Source organism: Rattus norvegicus, chromosome 13, assembly GCF_021556685.1.
Source record: "Rattus norvegicus strain SHRSP/BbbUtx chromosome 13, alternate assembly SHRSP_T2T, whole genome shotgun sequence".
Taxonomy (NCBI): Eukaryota; Metazoa; Chordata; class Mammalia; order Rodentia; family Muridae; genus Rattus; species Rattus norvegicus.
In genome coordinates, this window is record NC_141546.1 from 64,505,747 (window position 1) to 64,525,358 (window position 19,612).

Here is a 19,612-nt window from a genome sequence, read left to right on the forward strand (position 1 = left end):
ACTATGTGATTAGGTCCTCCAGCCTTGTTAGAATCAGGTATAGGTTTAACTCTGAGAAATGTAGGTAAATGAATAGCATTAAGTCTTAGTTTCTGGGGTTGGGGATTTAGCTCAGTGGTAGAGCACTTTTCTAGCAAGCGCAAGACCCTGGGTTCGATCCTCAGCTCCGGGATAAGAAGTCTTAGTTTCTTCATCTGTACTATCAGGACAAAAGCAATTTTAAGATGCTAAGGGAGGAACTTAGCTCAGCCTTTGGTATTGACACTAGCCATGATGCCTTTAACGGTATAATCTCCCATTACAGTGTCCTGGCAACACTTCTTCAGACATCATCTTGTTTAATTTTTGTAGCAGAGAGGCAAAGAAGAGGACATTTAGAAATTGGGGGTGAAACGAACCAAAAGCCATCTGTAAAATGAAACATCTGAGAAGAGGCAGAATCTGAACAGATCCAGCTGCCTCCCTCTGAGCTGAGCGCACATTATACCATGAGATAAGGATCCAAGATAAAAGTCTAAACCGCATGCGCTATTAGCGTGAGCTGTGTGTCCCCATTCAGGCACAAGTCTGGGGACGGAGCAAGCCGACTAAACACTGATAGATGCTATGAGGCTACTGGCACGTAAGTCAATGCACCGACAGGACAGTGCAGTGAGGACTGCCATGGCAGAAGTATCAATGTGGTGAGAGGGAGGAGGGAGCATCCATCTGTTCCAAGCCCAAGGGAGACAGTCCTTAGACGACATCCTCCATCTGAAACAGAACTACCCAAGCAATGTTTCTGGAATTGTCAATTTAATCATTTCAGAACCCTGCCCAAAGACCTGACCACATAGAAGTACAAAGGCTAAGGAGAGACCAGCCTACAATAAAGAAAACGGAAGTCATCTGTAGTAGACAGCTTAAAAAGCAGCCAGTAAAGGACACAGAGGCAACCCACGAGTGCCTTCGAGCTCTATTACAACACATCAGTAGCATCGGACCATGAGCAAATACAACATGGAGCATTTGTTAACCGCAGACGTTTTCCTAATATCGTAAAACAAGAGAAGAAATCATAAGTACTTTGGCTTTGCAAATCAAGTGTTTTCTCTTTTAGACTTTTAGCTAAGAGCTTCATCAAAACAGGTCAGAAAACTACAGCTGTCTGCCTTTCTTAAGCCCAAGATTGCCTTGAGGACATGAGCAGGGTATGGATGGCATCCTAGATGGTGTGTGACTGAGTCCCGCTGTCCTGCCTTCAGATGAGCGACACTAAAGCAGCCTTTATTGTGCTGCCATCAGCGCACGTGTGCATCACTAACAGCAGTTCTGTATGCAAAGTAAGGCTTTCATGATCAGATTCCAGAAAGTCAGAACTGAATATCTTACAGGAACAGCCACGTAAATGGTATGTTCCTATTCTCTGTACCATCTCTGGGAGCAACAGATGTTTGTGCGAAGGGCCTCTCAATCCCCACAGTAAGGCTTTCCAATAGCTGCCATTCATTCTCATTTTATAACAAACTATCAATTATGCCAGATAATGGGATATGTGGCATTTAATAGATAGCCAACTATAAAAGGCTGGGCTGGGTTTCAATTGTCAGTTGGCTTTGAAAGTATTAGACCCCTCAGCGTAACCCCTAAACTCAATAGGTTCTCCCCGCATGCTATGAGGAAGGGGTGAGGGGGAGATCAGGTTTTGAAAGTATATTTGTAGTCTTAAGACCAATTTATTATATGACAAATACTACTATGTAGAAAGTTTGTTCTATGCTACGATGGGCAAAGATCCTGCTGTGATCGAAGGTACACAAATTTTCCAAGCCTGTAAGTGAGTTAATCTGGTTCTCTGACAGATACAGAAACAACACTGTATTATATAAGTCTGTAACAGTTCCTTAAAGCAGTGGTTTATGACCTCCCTAATGTTGCAGCCCTTTAATACAGATCTTCATGTGGTGACCCTCAATCATAAAATTATTTCGTTGCTACTTCATAGCTGTAATTTTACTACTATTACGAATCTTAATGTAAATATGTGATATGCAGGATATCTGATATCTGACCCCTGTGAAAGGGTTGTTCAACCCATAGGGGTAGCAAACCGCGAGTTGAGAATTCTCCCTTAAAGAGTTAAGTTGTATCTGAGGAGTCCATCACATAGATTTAATTTACAACAGACAAATATTTGGAATGTCTGCGTTTTGAACTCTGGCCTGAATTATCTCATGTCGACTTCTTAATCCAGATAACGTGTGTCACAGCAAACACTATAAACACAAAGTAAACAGGAAAGAAGTCACATGATGGATGAATAACTCCTCCAAAATTTGTTTCTACAGACAATTAACTATTAATGTGTATGAGCCAAGGTGCCGTAGAGTAAAATGCTTCTTCCAATGCTAATGTGTACATTGGACAAAAGCCTTTACCTTTTTGCATGGAGAATGGGTATAATTAAAAGGGGACTATCTCATCACTATCTTAATTGTGACATTTCAGTTGTACAATACACAAGATTTTTTTAAATTCCGTTTATTTTTTTTTATTATGGCTATTTACTTCTTTCTGTGTGGGGCAGGAGGTCATGCATATGCCATGGCCCACATATGGAGGTCAAGGGCAACCTGAGGGAGTTGGTTCTATCATGGGAGTCTTGGGGATTTCATTTAGGCTGTCAAACAAGACAGTAAGTGACTTTATGCGCTAAGCTATAAACAGGAATTTTAATAAACGAATTTGAACGAATTGAACAAATTTACTGTTGAACTGATTAGAGCTTTTACCTATATTTCAGTCAAGCAAACATGAAATACATTAAAAATAATTTTAATGTAGTGTTTACTGAGATGTTAAAAGTAAACCTTTTCCCAAATATCATTAGCAGAAAACAACTTTTCAACATGTCAAAAGCATCTCAAAAAATGAATCTGGAGAGAGAGAGCAATTTCTCAATTTGTGGTTGAGAGCACCAGTTGTCTCTGCAAAGGACACAAGTTTCATTCCTAGCACCCACATCAGGCGGTTCACAGTGGGAGCTCCCACTTCCAGGAGCCAACACCTCTCTCCCCTCCCTGGGCACATACGCTGACACACAACTAAGTAACAAAAATGTTAAAACTCTAAAACAAATCTAAAGAATAAATATTTAGTACATATGATATATATTTTAGGATGATTACCATATAGTTCCCTAGGCTGTTTTCACTTTTGTAATGCTAATAAGCGTTTTTTCAGGGAAAAGAAATGAGACCAGGTGATAGACACAGCAAGGGGGAAGCCCCAGCCTGCCATACTTATGCATAGTTATGCCCTCCTTCATCTACAGCTCCCTCAGGATCAGCACAGCTGGTATTCTCTTTCCTATTAGCATTATTAGAGCCAAAGTAGAGAAATCCTTCCATGAATCAGCTCTTGGAGGAAAGGCCTTGAAGTGCATTTAATCTTCACAGCTGTGATGGTTCTGTTGAACATGCTGCCTGGTGAATCCTGAGGACCAAGGACATTAGGAGTGCCCCTAAACTCTGTACGAATGCACAAAGGAACGAAGGAAAGAAACCCCAGGATTCTGAACACCTGTTAAGACAAGATGAGCAATACAGAGGCATGATCCCTCCAGTCACCAAAGTCGGCTAATAAAAATACAGGATGCCCTGCTTCCAATTTGCAGCTCACCCAAGCAACAAACGATTGCTTACTCTCAATATATCCCAAATGTTTTTGTGTTGATATATACACATAAATGTATTGTTTAAATTTTTTTTAAAAAAATCAATTGGGAATTCTGTGCTTTCTCTTGCCGTCCCAACACTGATATTCGATACTATAAAACTGCCAGGAAGTTCTTAAAATGTGGGGTGAGTTTGCTGGGATGCTTGCTACACAAACCTCAGAGGAATTGTGTTGGCAAAATGATACTGAAATAGAGATGAGACAAAGTAATACACCAAGAAAACTTCCACTCTTACATCAGCAAAACAATGACTAATAAAACCACAGGGGCTGGTGTGTAATGGAGGGGAAGACTTAGAAGCCAGACCCTGAGACTTATGGCCCAAGCCCAGATTTGCTAAGCAATTTGGAACAAAGACAACAGAAACTATAGTTTCTCTGATATCCTTTGTCTAGAAAGTTAAGTAGATGAAGGCTCTCTACAGATACGAAAACTTTGAGTATAATTTGCTTGAGCCGGTCAGCAGTTACCATAAAGCAAACGTTTCTAAGGAAGCACTCGCCCCTGAGTAGTCCAGATGGACAGCATATGCCACAAAAAGAGGGAAAGAATGCCACCAACTGTATAAGGATGTTTTAATCCCTTTTAGGTCAGGTAAACTTACCTTATCACAATTAGACTTTTCTCACAGCTAATATGCACAGATTTGGGCATGATAAATGTATAATTAAAAGTAACTCACATCCTGGAGTTTAAGGCCATGCATACGATACAAAATGCAGTGTTTGTTCCCCTTAAAGTCAAACAAGTAAAAACAAACAACACATTCTGAAACCTATAATAATGTTAAAAGGCAATAGGAAAGCTTTGGGGGGCAGGAGGGGCTGTTGTTTTGAATATCCCCTTTAAAGTTTTACAGCATCTCAGTAATGACCTTGAGACAGAGATGATTAAGAAATGATATTTGGACAACTAAGGAAAGATAATAGTGTGATCTAGAAGAAAACTTAAGGCCACCATAAAAAAAGATACATTACATATTTCTTATCAGCAAGGCAAATGTAACAAACATTTAATCAGTTAGTCACAGGGAACTGAAGAATAAAATGTTACTACTCTTGGGGATTTCACTTAGGGACAAGTCTGAAAGTGACTAAATTCTTACCAATCAACTTCACAAAGTTTCCTAATCTTGTCTGAAAACTGGAGAGGCAGTTTTCCCCGTCCAGATGGGCACTGCCATTTGGTCCACACCAACCCCTGTGCTGCATTGTTCCTTATTACCACCAGGGGGCGACAGGCCTAGTGAACTTTCATCACATCCTCAAATACTCATCTTGCAGACAGACCTGGCCTTTTCCAAAGAGGCCCGCCCACGGGATAGGAAGGAGGAAATGAGACATAGCTCTGTTTCTTCTCTTTCTGCTGCCAGGCACGACTGTGGAGGCGTTTGGGGAATGATTCTGGTGTTTTTGGAGTCACTCCTGGAAGCCGTGCACTTGCTTCTCTAATCCTTGGAACAGTTCTGGAAGCACCTATTTCCCTACCTTACAGTCCGTAATTATCATGGTAGAGGTTTCCTATTGTCTGGAAGTGAATATTTTCAAAGAATATTTTCTACACTTGCATGGCTAGGCCATTTCCTATCCAATGTATTCTTCTTCAACAACAACAACAATAACAACAATAACAATAATATCCCCCCACAAGTCAATGTTCTTAAAATTGAGTCTAGTTTAATGTTGCCCGGAATTAAAATGCTTCTCCCCAAGAAAAAAATAAAGATGTCCTGGAGAAACTTACACGGTTTACGTTTTGGTACATACCTGCTACCGCTGCGTCGAGTTCATCATCATCGAAGGAATCTTGGGGGCTGAAGTCTCTCAGGGGAGACAGTGGATACGATGTGTTGAGATTCAAGCCCAACATGAAGTTATGCACCTTCCCAGCACGTCCTTCTCGGGTATTGAATAAAGCTGAGTCACTCACCAAGGCCATTAGCATCCGATGGACCCAACTTGCTTGGTTGTCATTTTGGTACTCTCTTTCCGCATCTTCATTCTCGGTGCCTGAAGCGAAGGAACACGTCACGTGCCAAGTATATACCCGCGTGCCCAAAGGGACAGGTTTCTGTTATTATTGACTTTCCATGCTCAATCACCCAAATTAAAACTCAAGTTCTAGGGCTTCGTGGAATATGCTTATTTGCATAAAATAAAAGCCCAGCCGTTTCTGCTTTCAAGTCCTCTTAGTTACCTTTTCCCTACACATAACGTCAGTCTATATCCTTCACTGAAACCTCTTGATCTGTTTAAAATTTTCATATAAACAATTTTCTCCTTTCTCCCTCTCTCTAGTTCTCCTTCATCCAACACACACTATACAACACAACACACACACAACACAGAGACATACACTGAGAACCCTTATTACTTAATACTACCACCTATGTTTTCTAATTTTTTCCTAAGAGTCTGTATCCTGCTTAATAAACATCCAGGGGTTACTGAAACCTAGGCAGGACAGCAGACCCACCCTATGACTGCGGATAAATAAACACTGATCTTATGACCTGTTATTGCATCCTTGCTTATACAGCCTGGGGATTTAAACCTCTGTAATTTAAACAAATGATATAAAGTGTTTTAAAGTTCACCAGTGTGTCTGGAGAAGCAATGACAAATGATTTCCTCCTCTAAAACCTATTCCTAGACCACCTGCAAGGAAGGGCTCACCGCTGTGTTCTAATCCTCTTCAGGGGTTCAGCTACCTTGAACGAACCTCTTCCCAGCCTTCCTCTCCTCATTAGGAAAGCAATCACACAGGATTAAAATGTGAATTACTGTGACTTGGATCTCGGGGTGAGGTTCTCAGGGAAGTGGCTGGACTTAGATTTGAGCTATGAAAAGGGAACCCTCACAACTGCTCTGGTTTCTAGGAACTATGAGAATCAATATGCACACTTGTATAAAATTCTGTGTGTTAATAGATTTTTTTCTTCATTTTGAAAAGACTTATTTGTACTTTATGGTGTTTCATCTCCATGTATTGCTTGAGAAGGTCGGAAGAGGGTGTCCGATCCTTTGAGCCTGGAGTTACAGGGGGCTGTAAAGTGCTACAGAGTCCAGGGCCTCTGGTAGGGCAGCTAGTGCTTTTCACTGCCCAGTCAACTCTCGACACCCACCACCACCCCGTGTGTTTTGAGAGATGGGTATCTACATTCAACTTCTAAAATTTCCAATAAATATATACTAAACATACATAAAGCCGTAAGCAGACATCCGGGTAACTTAAGCCCTCATTATAGAGAAAAAAGAACCGGATCTGACAAAGATGCAGACAGCATGCTTCCAACTATATACCTCTCCAGGAAAGTCAACACTGTGGAGGGAGCACAAGAATGAGTTTTCCCCAACTGAGGGATGGTTAGGAGAGCTGTAAAAGGACTCCACGTGACAGTACAGTGCTACACACTTCTCACAACATCACCCACATTGTGCTTAACCACCAGAGGGAACTCATGGAAACAAGCTCAGAGAGACCATGCTGTGTCCATCGAAGGGCATCGTTGTAACAGAGGGCACCACTCCACTGGAACAAGTTATAGTGGGGGGAGGTTGTCTGGGAAAGAACGGGGCAGGAGATTTACCAAAATGATCTATCTGTTCTATTTTTCGTGGAACCTAAAATGGTTCTCTTAATAGTTATTTTAAAAGAACAGTAAGAACTAATAAAAAAATATTCACAAGGTCAACCTCTAACTTAACAAAACTAAGCCAAAACAGCTAATTCAAAGTTCTTGGAACTTCTCAATCGCAAAAACTGGCCAGTAGTGAAGAGTGACTAAATGTCCTGGTCACTTATGTGATTTACTCAGTAAGTAACAATCAGCTATGTCCTCCTCGTGGACTTCACTAACTATTCTCAAAGTGCTAGGCATATGGCTTGTGACCCCTTTGTACTGGCTTGTTTCCATCATTAAAAACTAACAAAAAATGAAAGTCTGAAGAGCTAGCCAAAAGTAAAATTTGAACTTCTAATGAAGACTTTAGCATTGAGACTTGTTTCTTGTGGGGTGGGGTCTTTCCAGGGCTTCAGCTGTTAAGCGGGGCTATTGAACAAATGGACAACATGGGACTGAAACCTAGCTTGGCTCCACCCTGCTAAAGGCTTAGATGCCGGGAGGGAGGCTGGATTTCAGTTTTTGGTTTTATTTTTATTGCTCTCTCTCTCTCTCTCTCTCTCTCTCTCTCTCTCTCTCTCTCTCTCTCTCTCTCTGTGTGTGTGTGTGTGTGTGTGTGTGTGTGTGTGTGTGTGTGTGTGTGTGTTCATACGGCACAGCACATTCTTCCCTATACCACGGCCATGTGCAGCTACATCCTGTGTGAGGTAACTGCTCTGTGCCCTGCATAAACTTGTCTTATAAAGAAATAAGAGCACCCTGGCCACGAAAAGAGAATCTTATTTTTAGTGATAATTGGAAGGAGAGGAAGACAAGCATCCCCTAATGCATACCAAGCCTGGGAGAATTCATTGTTTTGGACAAAGCAATCTTCTGCTTTCTAAACTCTAGACAATCATACTCAAATGGGAGAAGATTCTTCCAATTCTAAATGCTTTTTCATTCTCTCTCTCCCTCTCTCTCTCTCTCTCTCTCTCTCTCTCTCTCTCTCTCTCTCTCTCTCTCATCCTGTGTGTGTGTGTGTGTGTGTGTGTGTGTGTGTGTGTTTCAATTATTGAGTACATTTATATCAACTGCTTTGTTGGAAAGTTGTAATGGATATAATCCAATCTCCTCATATTTTTAATTAACAACAAATACCACAATGAAACAAATATCTCTGATCCTCACTCTCGTCCTCCTCACCTTCACCCTCATCTCAAACATCCTGGTGACCACTCTGACCTACACCAAACTGGTATCTAGCTGCCATGCCCCAATACAAACGAATCCCAGGTACCCAAAGGTCAAATTTGCAACAAGTCTTGATAATTTAACATATTTTACTACTGCATTCTTACTTAGAGATGGGTTACTGACCATCACGGAAAGCTAAGGAACAAGTTGACAGGCAGACCTTTCAGACAAGTGAACAACTATTTAACGCTAGTGATGATATTACACTAGCGTTAAAGTCACTGAACATATTCCCAAAGCCCACTTTCCACACTGAGGTACAGCGCGTCAATCGGGCTTTGAACAGAATTCAGTATCGCCACCACCTCAGACAAGCTCATCGGTTGTAATGCAAATATATATGAGGCATCAAAAGCAAGGGAAATATGTGATGCCTTTCATGTTCTATTCAACAGTCCTGTCTGCCACTGGTCAGGCCCCAATCTGACACTTCTCTCATCAGCGTGGAGAGACGTAGAGATGGGTTGGTTGGACAGTGCTCGCCCCTCCTCTGCTCAAACTGTCCCAGAAGCTCTTACTCTCTCACCTTTGGGTCCTTGGGCCTCGTCATCGCTGTCAGAGCTGTCGTTACTCACAATGTGCTTTGCTGTAATATTTTCTGTGGAAAGAAGACAAAATCATGGAGGCATCTCAGGGATCAAAATCACAACTAAATTTACTGGGCAGGTGAAGGAGTATCAGTGTGCGCCTTTACTTGCAGCACACAGTTGGAGGCAGGCAGATCTCTGTGAATTCAAGGCTGGCCTGGTTGTCAAATCCAGTCCCAAGCCAACCAGGGCTACATGGTGAGACTAGGTCTCATTCTTTTTCAACTATAAAGACGTGATCTGAGCAAAACAAAAGAAGGCAGTTACTTGTCTACATGGAACTTTAACCTTAGTGTTGTAATTGGAGACTTACCAGACTCCCTAGTTCTTAAAAAAAATGTATCAATAAATAATAAAATAATATCCCAGCAAACAAAAATAATTAGTGTAAATTTATCTATTCCTAGTTGTAAGGAAAGGGCTTTTATGAGTTCACTGCAACTTTAATAACTGTTTGATTACATTTTTAAGCAGTGTTTATGAAGAATAAAGGACACAAACCAGACCTACAAATGGTCTACTATACAGTGTCCAGAACATGAAGAACACGTATTCACTTCAATTAACCTCCGATTTTTGCCAACACTGAAACCATCTGTTGGTTTCCATTATGTGAATAATTTGTGGTCTTTTTTCAAAACATACTAAGACCAGCTATGAAAGCTAAGAGGCACTGCACAGCCTTAACGTGAACAAAGTGGTAAACGCTGATACAACCACCCATCATCCTTTTTCCAGGGGAAATGCATCTACTTTGAGAAACCTGACAATTATTCTCATGATTACTCTTTGCAGAAAAATTAGACTTTCTGTGGGTTCCTGCGAACTATTCTTCGTAGTGACTTTATCTTCTTCTTTGCTAGCAAATAGAAAAAAATTACTTTTCTTTATTCAATTTCAAAACACTCGATTTAAATTTAGCAATTGTACTCATAGAACAACTTGGGAAAATGTAAGCTCAAAAAAATAAATAAATAAAATAAAAAATAAAACAAGAAAAAAAACAAAAAAAAGGAAGGAAAAAGAAAAGAAAACCCAGGGGCATGGCATAAGACTTCCCATGTTTCTCTCCTTGTTTGTTAAACTCACATACATGGCAGGTGCATGGGAGTTACATAAAGGAAAACAGTAAATTCCTCAGAGGTTACATTTTACTTTTACTGGCATTAGATATGAATATAAAATTCAACAAAATAAAATACCCAAAAGCTAATGTGATTGCTCTTTTCCTATTATAACTGTGGCCGCAGCAATTATGTTGCATAGCAGAGGTGGGTGGCAAGAAAAGACTCACCCCAGCCGTCATATACTTTGGGTGTCCCTACGGCTGTGTATTCTTTTCTTTCCTTAAACATTCTCTCTTGTCTGTCTCTGTGGTTTCACTTTTGTTCTACTTTAGCAGGATTTGGTATGCTGATTTAAGAAAATTTCATCATTAGCTTTATAAGGATGTTTTCAGAGCTTGATTGGTTTTATCTGAACTCCTGTCTTTACATAGCTCATTTTAGTAGCAAAATTTTGTACATTTACCAAAAAAACCTCTTTGGGCAAGTAAATTATTTCATTTAAAGTTATTTAATTGGGGTCCAGTTCACCTTAAAACCTTTGCTAAGGTAACAGAGTAAAAGAACAGGCAAACAAGCCCCTTCTGGGTGCCCTTTAAAAAGGGAGACCCCGTTTAGTCAAAGGATGGAGTAGTACCCAGAAGTCCTGAGTCCCCTCAGTCACCTCTTCGGTTTCATTTCTGGAAACCCTTACATAATCTGAGGTAACATGCCTCCTGCTGACCAGTGGAGTCCAAGTACACAATATCCATTGCCCTCAGTCTGACACAAAACAGTCAGTGGCTAGACTGCTGGCCCCAAGGGGACTTCTCCACAGAGTTTTCTCAGCACTGTGCGCTGTAAACATCTTCCTTTTCCTTAGCCTGTGTCCATTGTCTCGCCCACCTTCTGATGTGTAATTTCAGCCCTATTCTCTTCCTGCCTTAGGAGGAAAAAAATAATAATTAACCTGAGTTATCAGGATTATTCAGTAGAGAAAGAAAACAGGAAGCAGGCCACCCAGCTTTTTAGAAACCTTCACGTAATTCAGAAAAGACTCCAGTGATTCAGAAAAGATTGTGTGGCTTCCATAAGGCTAAAGTTGAACAGGCCGTCCACCTGGGATGCCATTAAAATAAACCAAGCACGATTACCTCATCCCTATACTTGAGCTCAGGCTGATACAGAGCTTTCTGTAAAACTACGGTTAGGTGCCATCTTATGATCTTACGGTGGCTAACCCTGCTTTGTTGCTATTGTCAATATAGTATGGGGATCAAGTCCAGGGCTCCGCAAATGCTAGATAAGTACTCTACCACTAGGCTGCCTCCCAGTCCTTCCTCTTTATGTACTTTGATTCTACTCTAACCATGAAGAGGTGGTGACTCTGTATTAAAGATCACCTCTGGTTCCATTTTGCCCACCCCTTACCGTAGGGATGCTCGGATGACAGCAAGTACTACCAGCAACAACTATCCTTTCTGCTTGACTTCATGAGTATCTAGAAATAGTTGGTGCTGATGACATGGTACAGTCACTTTCTCTTAGGAATGATCTGAATGAACAAAGGATATTCTTAAAGAGAAGGCTAACGAATGCTTGCATGCCTTCTATGTAACTATCAACAACTGAAATAAATTCTCTCAGGAGGACAAACATTCCTACTTAAAGGACATGTGTGGCACTCCATGCCATGTTACAATTAGATTCTCTTCTGCACATAAAGCTTCATTATGTCAATAGCCATTGCCCGTGATAGCCAAAGGAAAAATAACATATTAGGGAAAACAAAAACAAAAACAGAAAAACCAAAAAAAAAAAAAAACACAGTAAACCTATTACATAAACACATTTTAAAAAAGGATTGGTTATTTTGAAAACATTATTCTTTTTATTCCATGTCCTCCAAACAGATCTGTATGTTTTATGAACAGGGAAAGAAAAAAAAGGAGGTAATTATCCCCGATCCCTAATACACTAGCCCCAAATTCACTCATTCATTATTCTTGTTTGTTTTCTTTCTATGACAGGATTTCATGAGTCCTGAGGAATTCTCTGACTCTGGGTAGCCAAGGATGACCTTGAATCTCTCATCTTCCTATCACTGTCTCGTGAGTACTGGAATTACAGACTTGTGCTCCATGCCTAGTTTATGTTCCTGGGGACCGAAGGCAGGATTTTGCAGGGTATCAAGTGCTCTATCAATTGAACCACATCCTTGTCCCAAAAACTTTAACACAGCTTTCAATGACTTCTTCCCCAAGTCCATCAAAACACAGTGCTTACTGGATATAGATCACAAGCCTCTAGGCAAGTCATTAATGTATACTCTACTTTTCTTTGTAAGGCAAATTTATTCACCCAGGAAAACATATTCCTAGAGTACTATTTTAATAATGAATATAAGCCACTAGTTCACCTAGAGGTTGTCTACTTTTTAAAGATTTACAACACTCATTTTTCAATTATCACAGGATGCTTGATTTAAAGAAAACCATTCATTTTAGCTTACAAGACATGACTTCATTTGTCTGCCTTTTCCTTTTGCTGTTGTAGTGTGAATTAGTATCATAAAATAGGCTAGAGAAGAATAGGGTTGCCCCGGTACAAGCTATTCTTAGGAACAAGGAGTGCTCTTTGTAAACTTCTCAACTACAATGCCATAACAGTACTTAAATAATTTGGACATGAGTTTTAGGAAATGCTTAAATTATTTCAATAAAGTAAGATACATTTAGAATTAAAATCCTTATAAGATTTAATGGTCTCCACATATATGTGTGTGATTTATCAGTATAGTTAACTATCAGTGTAGCTTTTCATCAGCCCAGGCCTTTTACAGTACCTAATTCCTCCTCCATTGTAGAACCTTTATTCTGTGAGCCAGAAACTCCCAAAACTCTGTTGAACAGTATAGAAAAGGCACTGCCCCAGACACCTAAAACAAAGGAGAAACACAGAGTAACTTAAAATGCATCCAGATTTAAAACAGTTGAGAAAGAGGGAGGGAAGGGGAGGGTGTTAATCACTTACCCATTAAGAAATGCAAGGGGTTTTCTTCATATTTTTTTACAACTGTTCCCATAAAAAATTTGCTTCCAAACAGGTCAGGAGTCATAAAGGTACCATATTTTGCCATGCCAATTTCGTATGGACTAAATTCTACCCAATCTAAAAGCATTTTAGAAACAAGACACTTCATTAATAAAAAAGTGACATAGTAACACACGTAGTCAATAATGGCTTTAACAGCACCATGATTAATTGATTAATTTTACTTATTTAAGCTATTTTTAAAAATTAACCAATCCCTACTAAGTAAATGACACTGTGTAGTGATAGAGGAAGAAAAACAGATGAAAAGGACAATATAAAAAGTTCCCTTCCAATTGGCACACAACGAATACCTTTTTTCTATAAAAGCTCAGACTTCTTTTCAGTCTTAAATTTAAGACTGTAAAAATTTAAGTCTAACTCAGACATAAAATCCACTAAGGAGACTAAAGAAATCAAACTCTTTATAGTGAATCAAACCTCTAATAAAATGGGGTCCAATGCCCGGTACCTTTATTCAACTTTTTTTCTGCTAATCATTTGTTCTAAAGACCCAACCATAATGCCAAAACATGATTCTGATTTCTTAGCAAAGATATCAAGACCGGCACAGTTAGGCACACTGCACGACAGCAGCACTGGAGGCAGACAGTCTGGCAGCCACCCTAAGTTGAGGCTCACTAACTGTGCTCATAACCTCAATAAATCGCCTATCTCCTCCGGTTCTAATTCCCTAATCTTTTTTTTTTCGAGATTCATAAATGTATTCTTTGTTCCAGTTAGACAGCTCTGATATGTTATTATATAGTAACAGGTGAAGCCCAATAGCTGATGCTTGTCCTCTATACAGTTCTTTCTCACCTTGTCACCATGAGGCTTTCTTTTTTTTTAATTTATTTAATACGTAATAATAATTCTTTAGTTTCCGGGCAAACATCCCCCTCCCCCCTCCCCTTACTTATGGGTGTTCCCCTCCCAACCCTCCCCCCATTGCCGCCCTCCCCCCAACAGTCTAGTTCACTGGGGGTTCAGTCTTAGCAGGACCCAGGGCTTCCCCTTCCACTGGTGCTCTTACTAGGATATTCATTGCTACCTATGAGGTCAGAGTCCAGGGTCAGTCCATGCATAGTATTTAGGTAGTGGCTTAGTCCCTGGAAGCTCTGGTTGCTTGGCATTGTTGTACATATGGGGTCTCGAGCCCCTTCAAGCTCTTCCAGTTCTTTCTCTGATTCCTTCAACGGGGGTCCTTTTCTCAGTTTAGTGGTTTGCTGCTGGCATTCGCCTCTGTATTTGCTGTATTCTGGCTGTGTCTCTCAGGAGAGATCTACATCCGGCTCCTGTCGATCTGCACTTCTTTGCTTCATCCATCTTGTCTAATTGGGTGGCTGTATATGTATGGGCCATATGTGGGGCAGGCTCTGAATGGGAGTTCCTTCAGTCTCTGTTTTAATCTTTGCCTCTCTCTTCCCTGCCAAGGGTATTCTTGTTCCCCTTTTAGAGAAGGAGTGAAGCATTCACATTTTGATCATCCGTCTTGAGTTTCATTTGTTCTAGGCATCTAGGGTAATTCAAACATTTGGGCTAATAGCCACTTATCAGTGAGTGCATACCATGTATGTCTTTCTGTGTTTGGGTTAGCTCACTCAGGATGATATTTTCCAGTTCCAACCATTTGCCTACGTAATTCCCTAATCTTAACATGAATAAAATCAGTTGATGATTTGTAAGATTAAAGTCCCAGTGAATTAAGAAATGTAGGAAGCATAGGGGAAGCCATGGAATACACTTAATAGCAGCCATTGTAATATTTGTGGTCTGCCCAGGGCATCCCCGTGTCTAATTGTGATCTACATTTTAATGAATCCAAAAAGAATGTTTGGGATCTGACTCTTGCTTTCCATACTTACTGCTCCTTTTGGCTTCCTTTCTTAGCACCACTGTGCACAGCGCCAATCTTACTTTAACATCTTTTATGACTTAACATGATAGCTCACGTCTGAAAAGCCAAGTGCTGTATGGTCTATCCTGAGACATGTTTAGAAATAACATCATCACCGTACTACACAGAATGCTGTTCCCTCTCCCCGGATCTCCATGGTGACTTCCTAAAATGTCCCAACCCTCTCCTTTCCCTCAGTGTTCCCCATCCTGATTCCCGCCTAACTAGGATCAAAATAAACATAGGGAAACAGAAATCACAGTACACCAATGCCAACTGAGGGCCTTCTAAAGCTGCCTCCTTATGCTCTGAATTGAAAGACAGCCTACTCTCCATCTGCCCAGTTTGAACAGTCTCCCATCAACTTTTCTATCACACACCCTGACTATGAAAGCTCTCTTGCTATTCCTCAGAAATCAAGGCCATTTTCTCAAGGTCCTCTCCTTGCTCTTCTCTTCTGCAATTATATTGCTTCTTTCTATCTGGAGCTGGAGGTCATTATTAGGAATTCTTTATAAAACCCCAACATCACTTAGCCCCATCTCAACTCCTAATCTTACCCCACCTCTGTTTTGCTCAGTTTATTTTTGTGAGATGATATTGTCTCCAATATATTATTCAATAACCAAAGTGCAAACGATCACAACAATCACAAGCTCTTTTGTGGTAACACTTGATCTGAACTCACTTTGGGAAAGGGTATTCTTCCTGTATTAGCTATCTCAGTCAAAATGGTGACCCCTCCTATTTGACAAATGCCAGGTTGTTTGATTATGGGACTCCATGGGGATAGTGAACCATATCAACTATGAGCACAACGTTAACTTTCACGCATTTGAACCTCCAAGAAGAATGTTATCGTTTAAGAAAACAATCCTACTTCGCCTGTACTGTTTACTCAAGGGAAAACACTAGCGTCTTTCAAAAAGGAAGTTGTAAAATCATAGTTGTGATGGATAGCATGGTTCATTCAAGTCTAAGCTGAATGGTGCCTCAACACACACTCCAAATGACAGAGGCCTGTTTTAGACTGAGGAATGTGGCATTGGTGAGACCAGACTAGCAGTGAGGCAGAGGATACCTGGCAAACTCCTATGTCAGTGTTTCAATTTCTAATACTGTCTTGGGACCTCATGTGAATTTCCTCTTTCCCTTAACTTTGATTGATCCCTCCTTAATTGCTTTATGGGCTTATACATCATGATGACAGACATCTTGAAAAGCTCAGATCTCCCCTCCACCCCTTGCTGAAGGCTCCCTCTTGTTATTCAGCCCCAGTTCTCCAGCTACTGACTCATAAATTTCAATTTCAGCCTTGCTCTCTACCCCCTGTACCCCCATCTGCTCACTCCCACTTCCTGCTCAGGACTACATTCAGATGCTCTATCATCACCTCCCACTGGCCCTGTCTGAAAAAATTACCTTCCCTCCTCTCCTACTTATTTGGTAAACTACATTATCACAGCCCAGACAACTGCGCTATTGATTGACCAATTCCCTGATTGCTAAAAACTTTGACCCCGTGAAAGCTGTCATCATAGTGGACTGACCTTGAACATCTTCCTACTTGTTTCTTTCTTGAAAAGTGTCTTCCCGGCCTCAAGATCTCATCCCAGTGATTCAATTTGAATTTGAAAATAAGAATCATCTCTTCTTCTACTGTCTTTCCCTTCCAGTTACCAAGAGGCTTTGAAAATTTTTTTTAAAGATTTATTCTTTTGTGTATGACTGTTCTGCCTACATGTATGTATGCGTAGTACATGTATGCCTGCTAGAAAAAGCTCCAGAAAAAGTTTTAGGCTCCTCTGAAACTGGAAGTGAGGATGATTGTTAGTCACTGTGTAGATACTGGAACCTAACCCAGGTCTTTTCCAAGAAAATCAAGTGTTTTTATTGTTGAGCCATCTCTCTACGCCCTCAAAAAAAAATAGCAAGAAAAACTTTTGCAAAAACACTAGCCTACTAATTTAATTGCCCATCCCCAAAACAACAATTTCCCATTATCATAAAGTTAAGTAAAGACAGCTGGAGAGCAAATGGTTCCTAACTCAGCACTAAAGCATTTCTCATAGAGATTTAGTCTCCACCAAGGTGTGCTTAAGTCCTAGGCTCCAGAATGGGGAGCTCAAGAGTTTTAGTGACTCCCTAGAATACACCTTTTTTTTAATAAATATTTCTATACGGTTCCTATTCAAAGATGACTTTTGCCTCTAGTCTAACTTGAATCCTATTTCAATCATAGTATAGTATTTAGTATAGTATTTTTATGATTATACTAAAGATATGCAATGTTATCCTATGTCATATCTATACACCCCAACAATTATATTTTAGATGTACATTGTTCATCTGCCCAGGTTTTTAGTTTTGAGCCTTCAATGAGATTATAGTTTTGGAAGAAAGACAATGGATTTGAGAACTATGGTTTTGATCCTAAAAGTTAGCATAAGACAGGGCATGGTGGTATATCTCTGTAATCCCCACAACTTGGAAATTTAAGGCAGGTAACATGAGATGCACAGCAAGACCTTGTCTCAAAATTGATTAATTCATCATGATATCTAGTCTGTAGCCATAAGTCATACTCAGCACATGTAATTTATTCACCCATGGGAAAGTCTTAAATGTAGTTTTAAATCTTAGAAATGGAACACAGTGGAGGAGTCAGACAATTTAATGGTTTAAACACTAATATTCATTTGTTGAAAACCTTCCAAAGGAAAAATCGTCTAAAGATATTCCAAGAAGGAAGATAAACATTCTCTGGTATTTGTGAAGCAGTTTTTGATAAACTTCTCTTAGCTGGTTGGGTTTGTCAGCATTCTAGAAAATAATTCACTGGTTATTTCAGCCTTTCTGTTCTGTATGAAAAAGCATTTTTAAATAATAAACATAAGACATGTTTTTGCTCTTCTTTCTTTCTTTGCTAATTACTTGAGTCAAGCTACTTGAAAAGTCACGATATGCAACTCAGAACATCTTATCTAAGCACAAGATTCCCATAGCTAATGGAAGACACAACTTGACCCTCCTTATCACGGAGGCTTAGCAATGAAGGTTAATGGCATATAGCATCTCAGAGCATCATATCTAGATCAGACTCATCCAGACTGACGATAAAAGGAAGCTGTGCCATTAGTGTCCACATAACTATGTGTTCTTATTGTAGTTAATTTTTTTCCTTGCCAACGACTGTCAACTAAAATCTCAGAGAAAACAGTTGACCCTGTGAAAAAGGTCATTCTATTATTGTAAGAACAATCATAGAATATGTATTTCCCCAACTGTCAGTTTTATGCATAAACCAGGAGTTGTCATTGTAACTCCTTCCACATAGTAAAGGTAATGACTAATAATGTTTAAAACAGTGAGGGAAATAAGCCTGAGAGAGATTAAATGACCTGCCAGTCAGATTTCAGCATAGAAGCCAAGGCTGACGAATTAGACTCTCATGCTCTTCTGGTCTTACCTCAATGCCTATGGGGTAATGATTTCTCCAGCTGCCTCAAGCTCTCACTAGAATGTGAATGCTAAAGTATCAGCCGGTCCCCAAAATTCCAAGTCTCCTCCAAAAAAGTAACTGTAGAGGGGCTGTATATCATCATAGCACTTAATTCCTTCATATAATAAAGCCTCATCCCTGATGAACTACATCCTGGTCAAAGCTGTGGTTCTTAGTGCTGTTAGGTATAAATGCTTACTCCGAATAGATGCCTCCATCCCATCATTGACAGCCCAGTAACTAAATTCACCTTTATATACAAAATGCTATTTGCCCTCAAGATCTCGAAGACTGAGTTTTTTTATCCAACTTTTAGAGAACACTCAAATTTGTTAAAATGTCCCAGAGATTTCATTAGGGTTCGCCACTGATTGAAGTATTTCCTATATTTTATCACAGGCATTTGTCAAAACATTGTGAAACAATGAAGGAAAGAATGTAGGCGACAAGACGCTGATGGCAGTATACCCAAGGATAAGTGTGGTCCTTTGCCATCTCTTTGATGCTTACTGTAAATTTCCCAAAGAAATGACAAGCTCTTCTAGACAAGAACAATGTGCTTGGGAGAGGGGTGACCCTGAAAGCCCGTCAAATCTGCCTCCCAACTAGGTCAGTAAACAGACAATATGAGGTTATTAAAAGAACAAAGGCTTTACAAAATCAGCTCTCAGTTCTGCTGTGCACTGGGCTCATGGTGATTATACAAATCACACAGTGTTCCTACGGTTTTACTTGCTTTCCTGTGAAGCCAAGTTAAAAAATGCTTACCTCCCTGGGATCCACTAAGCGTGAATTAAAACCATAAATGTAAATAGTTCTTTCTGGAAGCCACAAGCACAATAAACATTTTGATTCACATCGTTAATAAATTCTTATACACTAGTGAACAAATCACCTTTTTTATATAAACT

General features: G+C 40.0%; 1 protein-coding gene across 1 annotated transcript in view; it reads right to left on the reverse strand.

Annotated features, from left to right (window-relative positions):
* The window catches only part of Pla2g4a (phospholipase A2 group 4A), a 143,988-nt gene that overhangs the window by 22,938 nt on the left and 101,438 nt on the right, over positions 1-19,612 (reverse strand). The window contains 4 exon segments of the mRNA NM_133551.2: positions 5,485-5,727; positions 9,103-9,174; positions 13,052-13,144; positions 13,240-13,377. Coding sequence (NP_598235.2) covers positions 5,485-5,727; positions 9,103-9,174; positions 13,052-13,144; positions 13,240-13,377 — 546 coding nt within the window.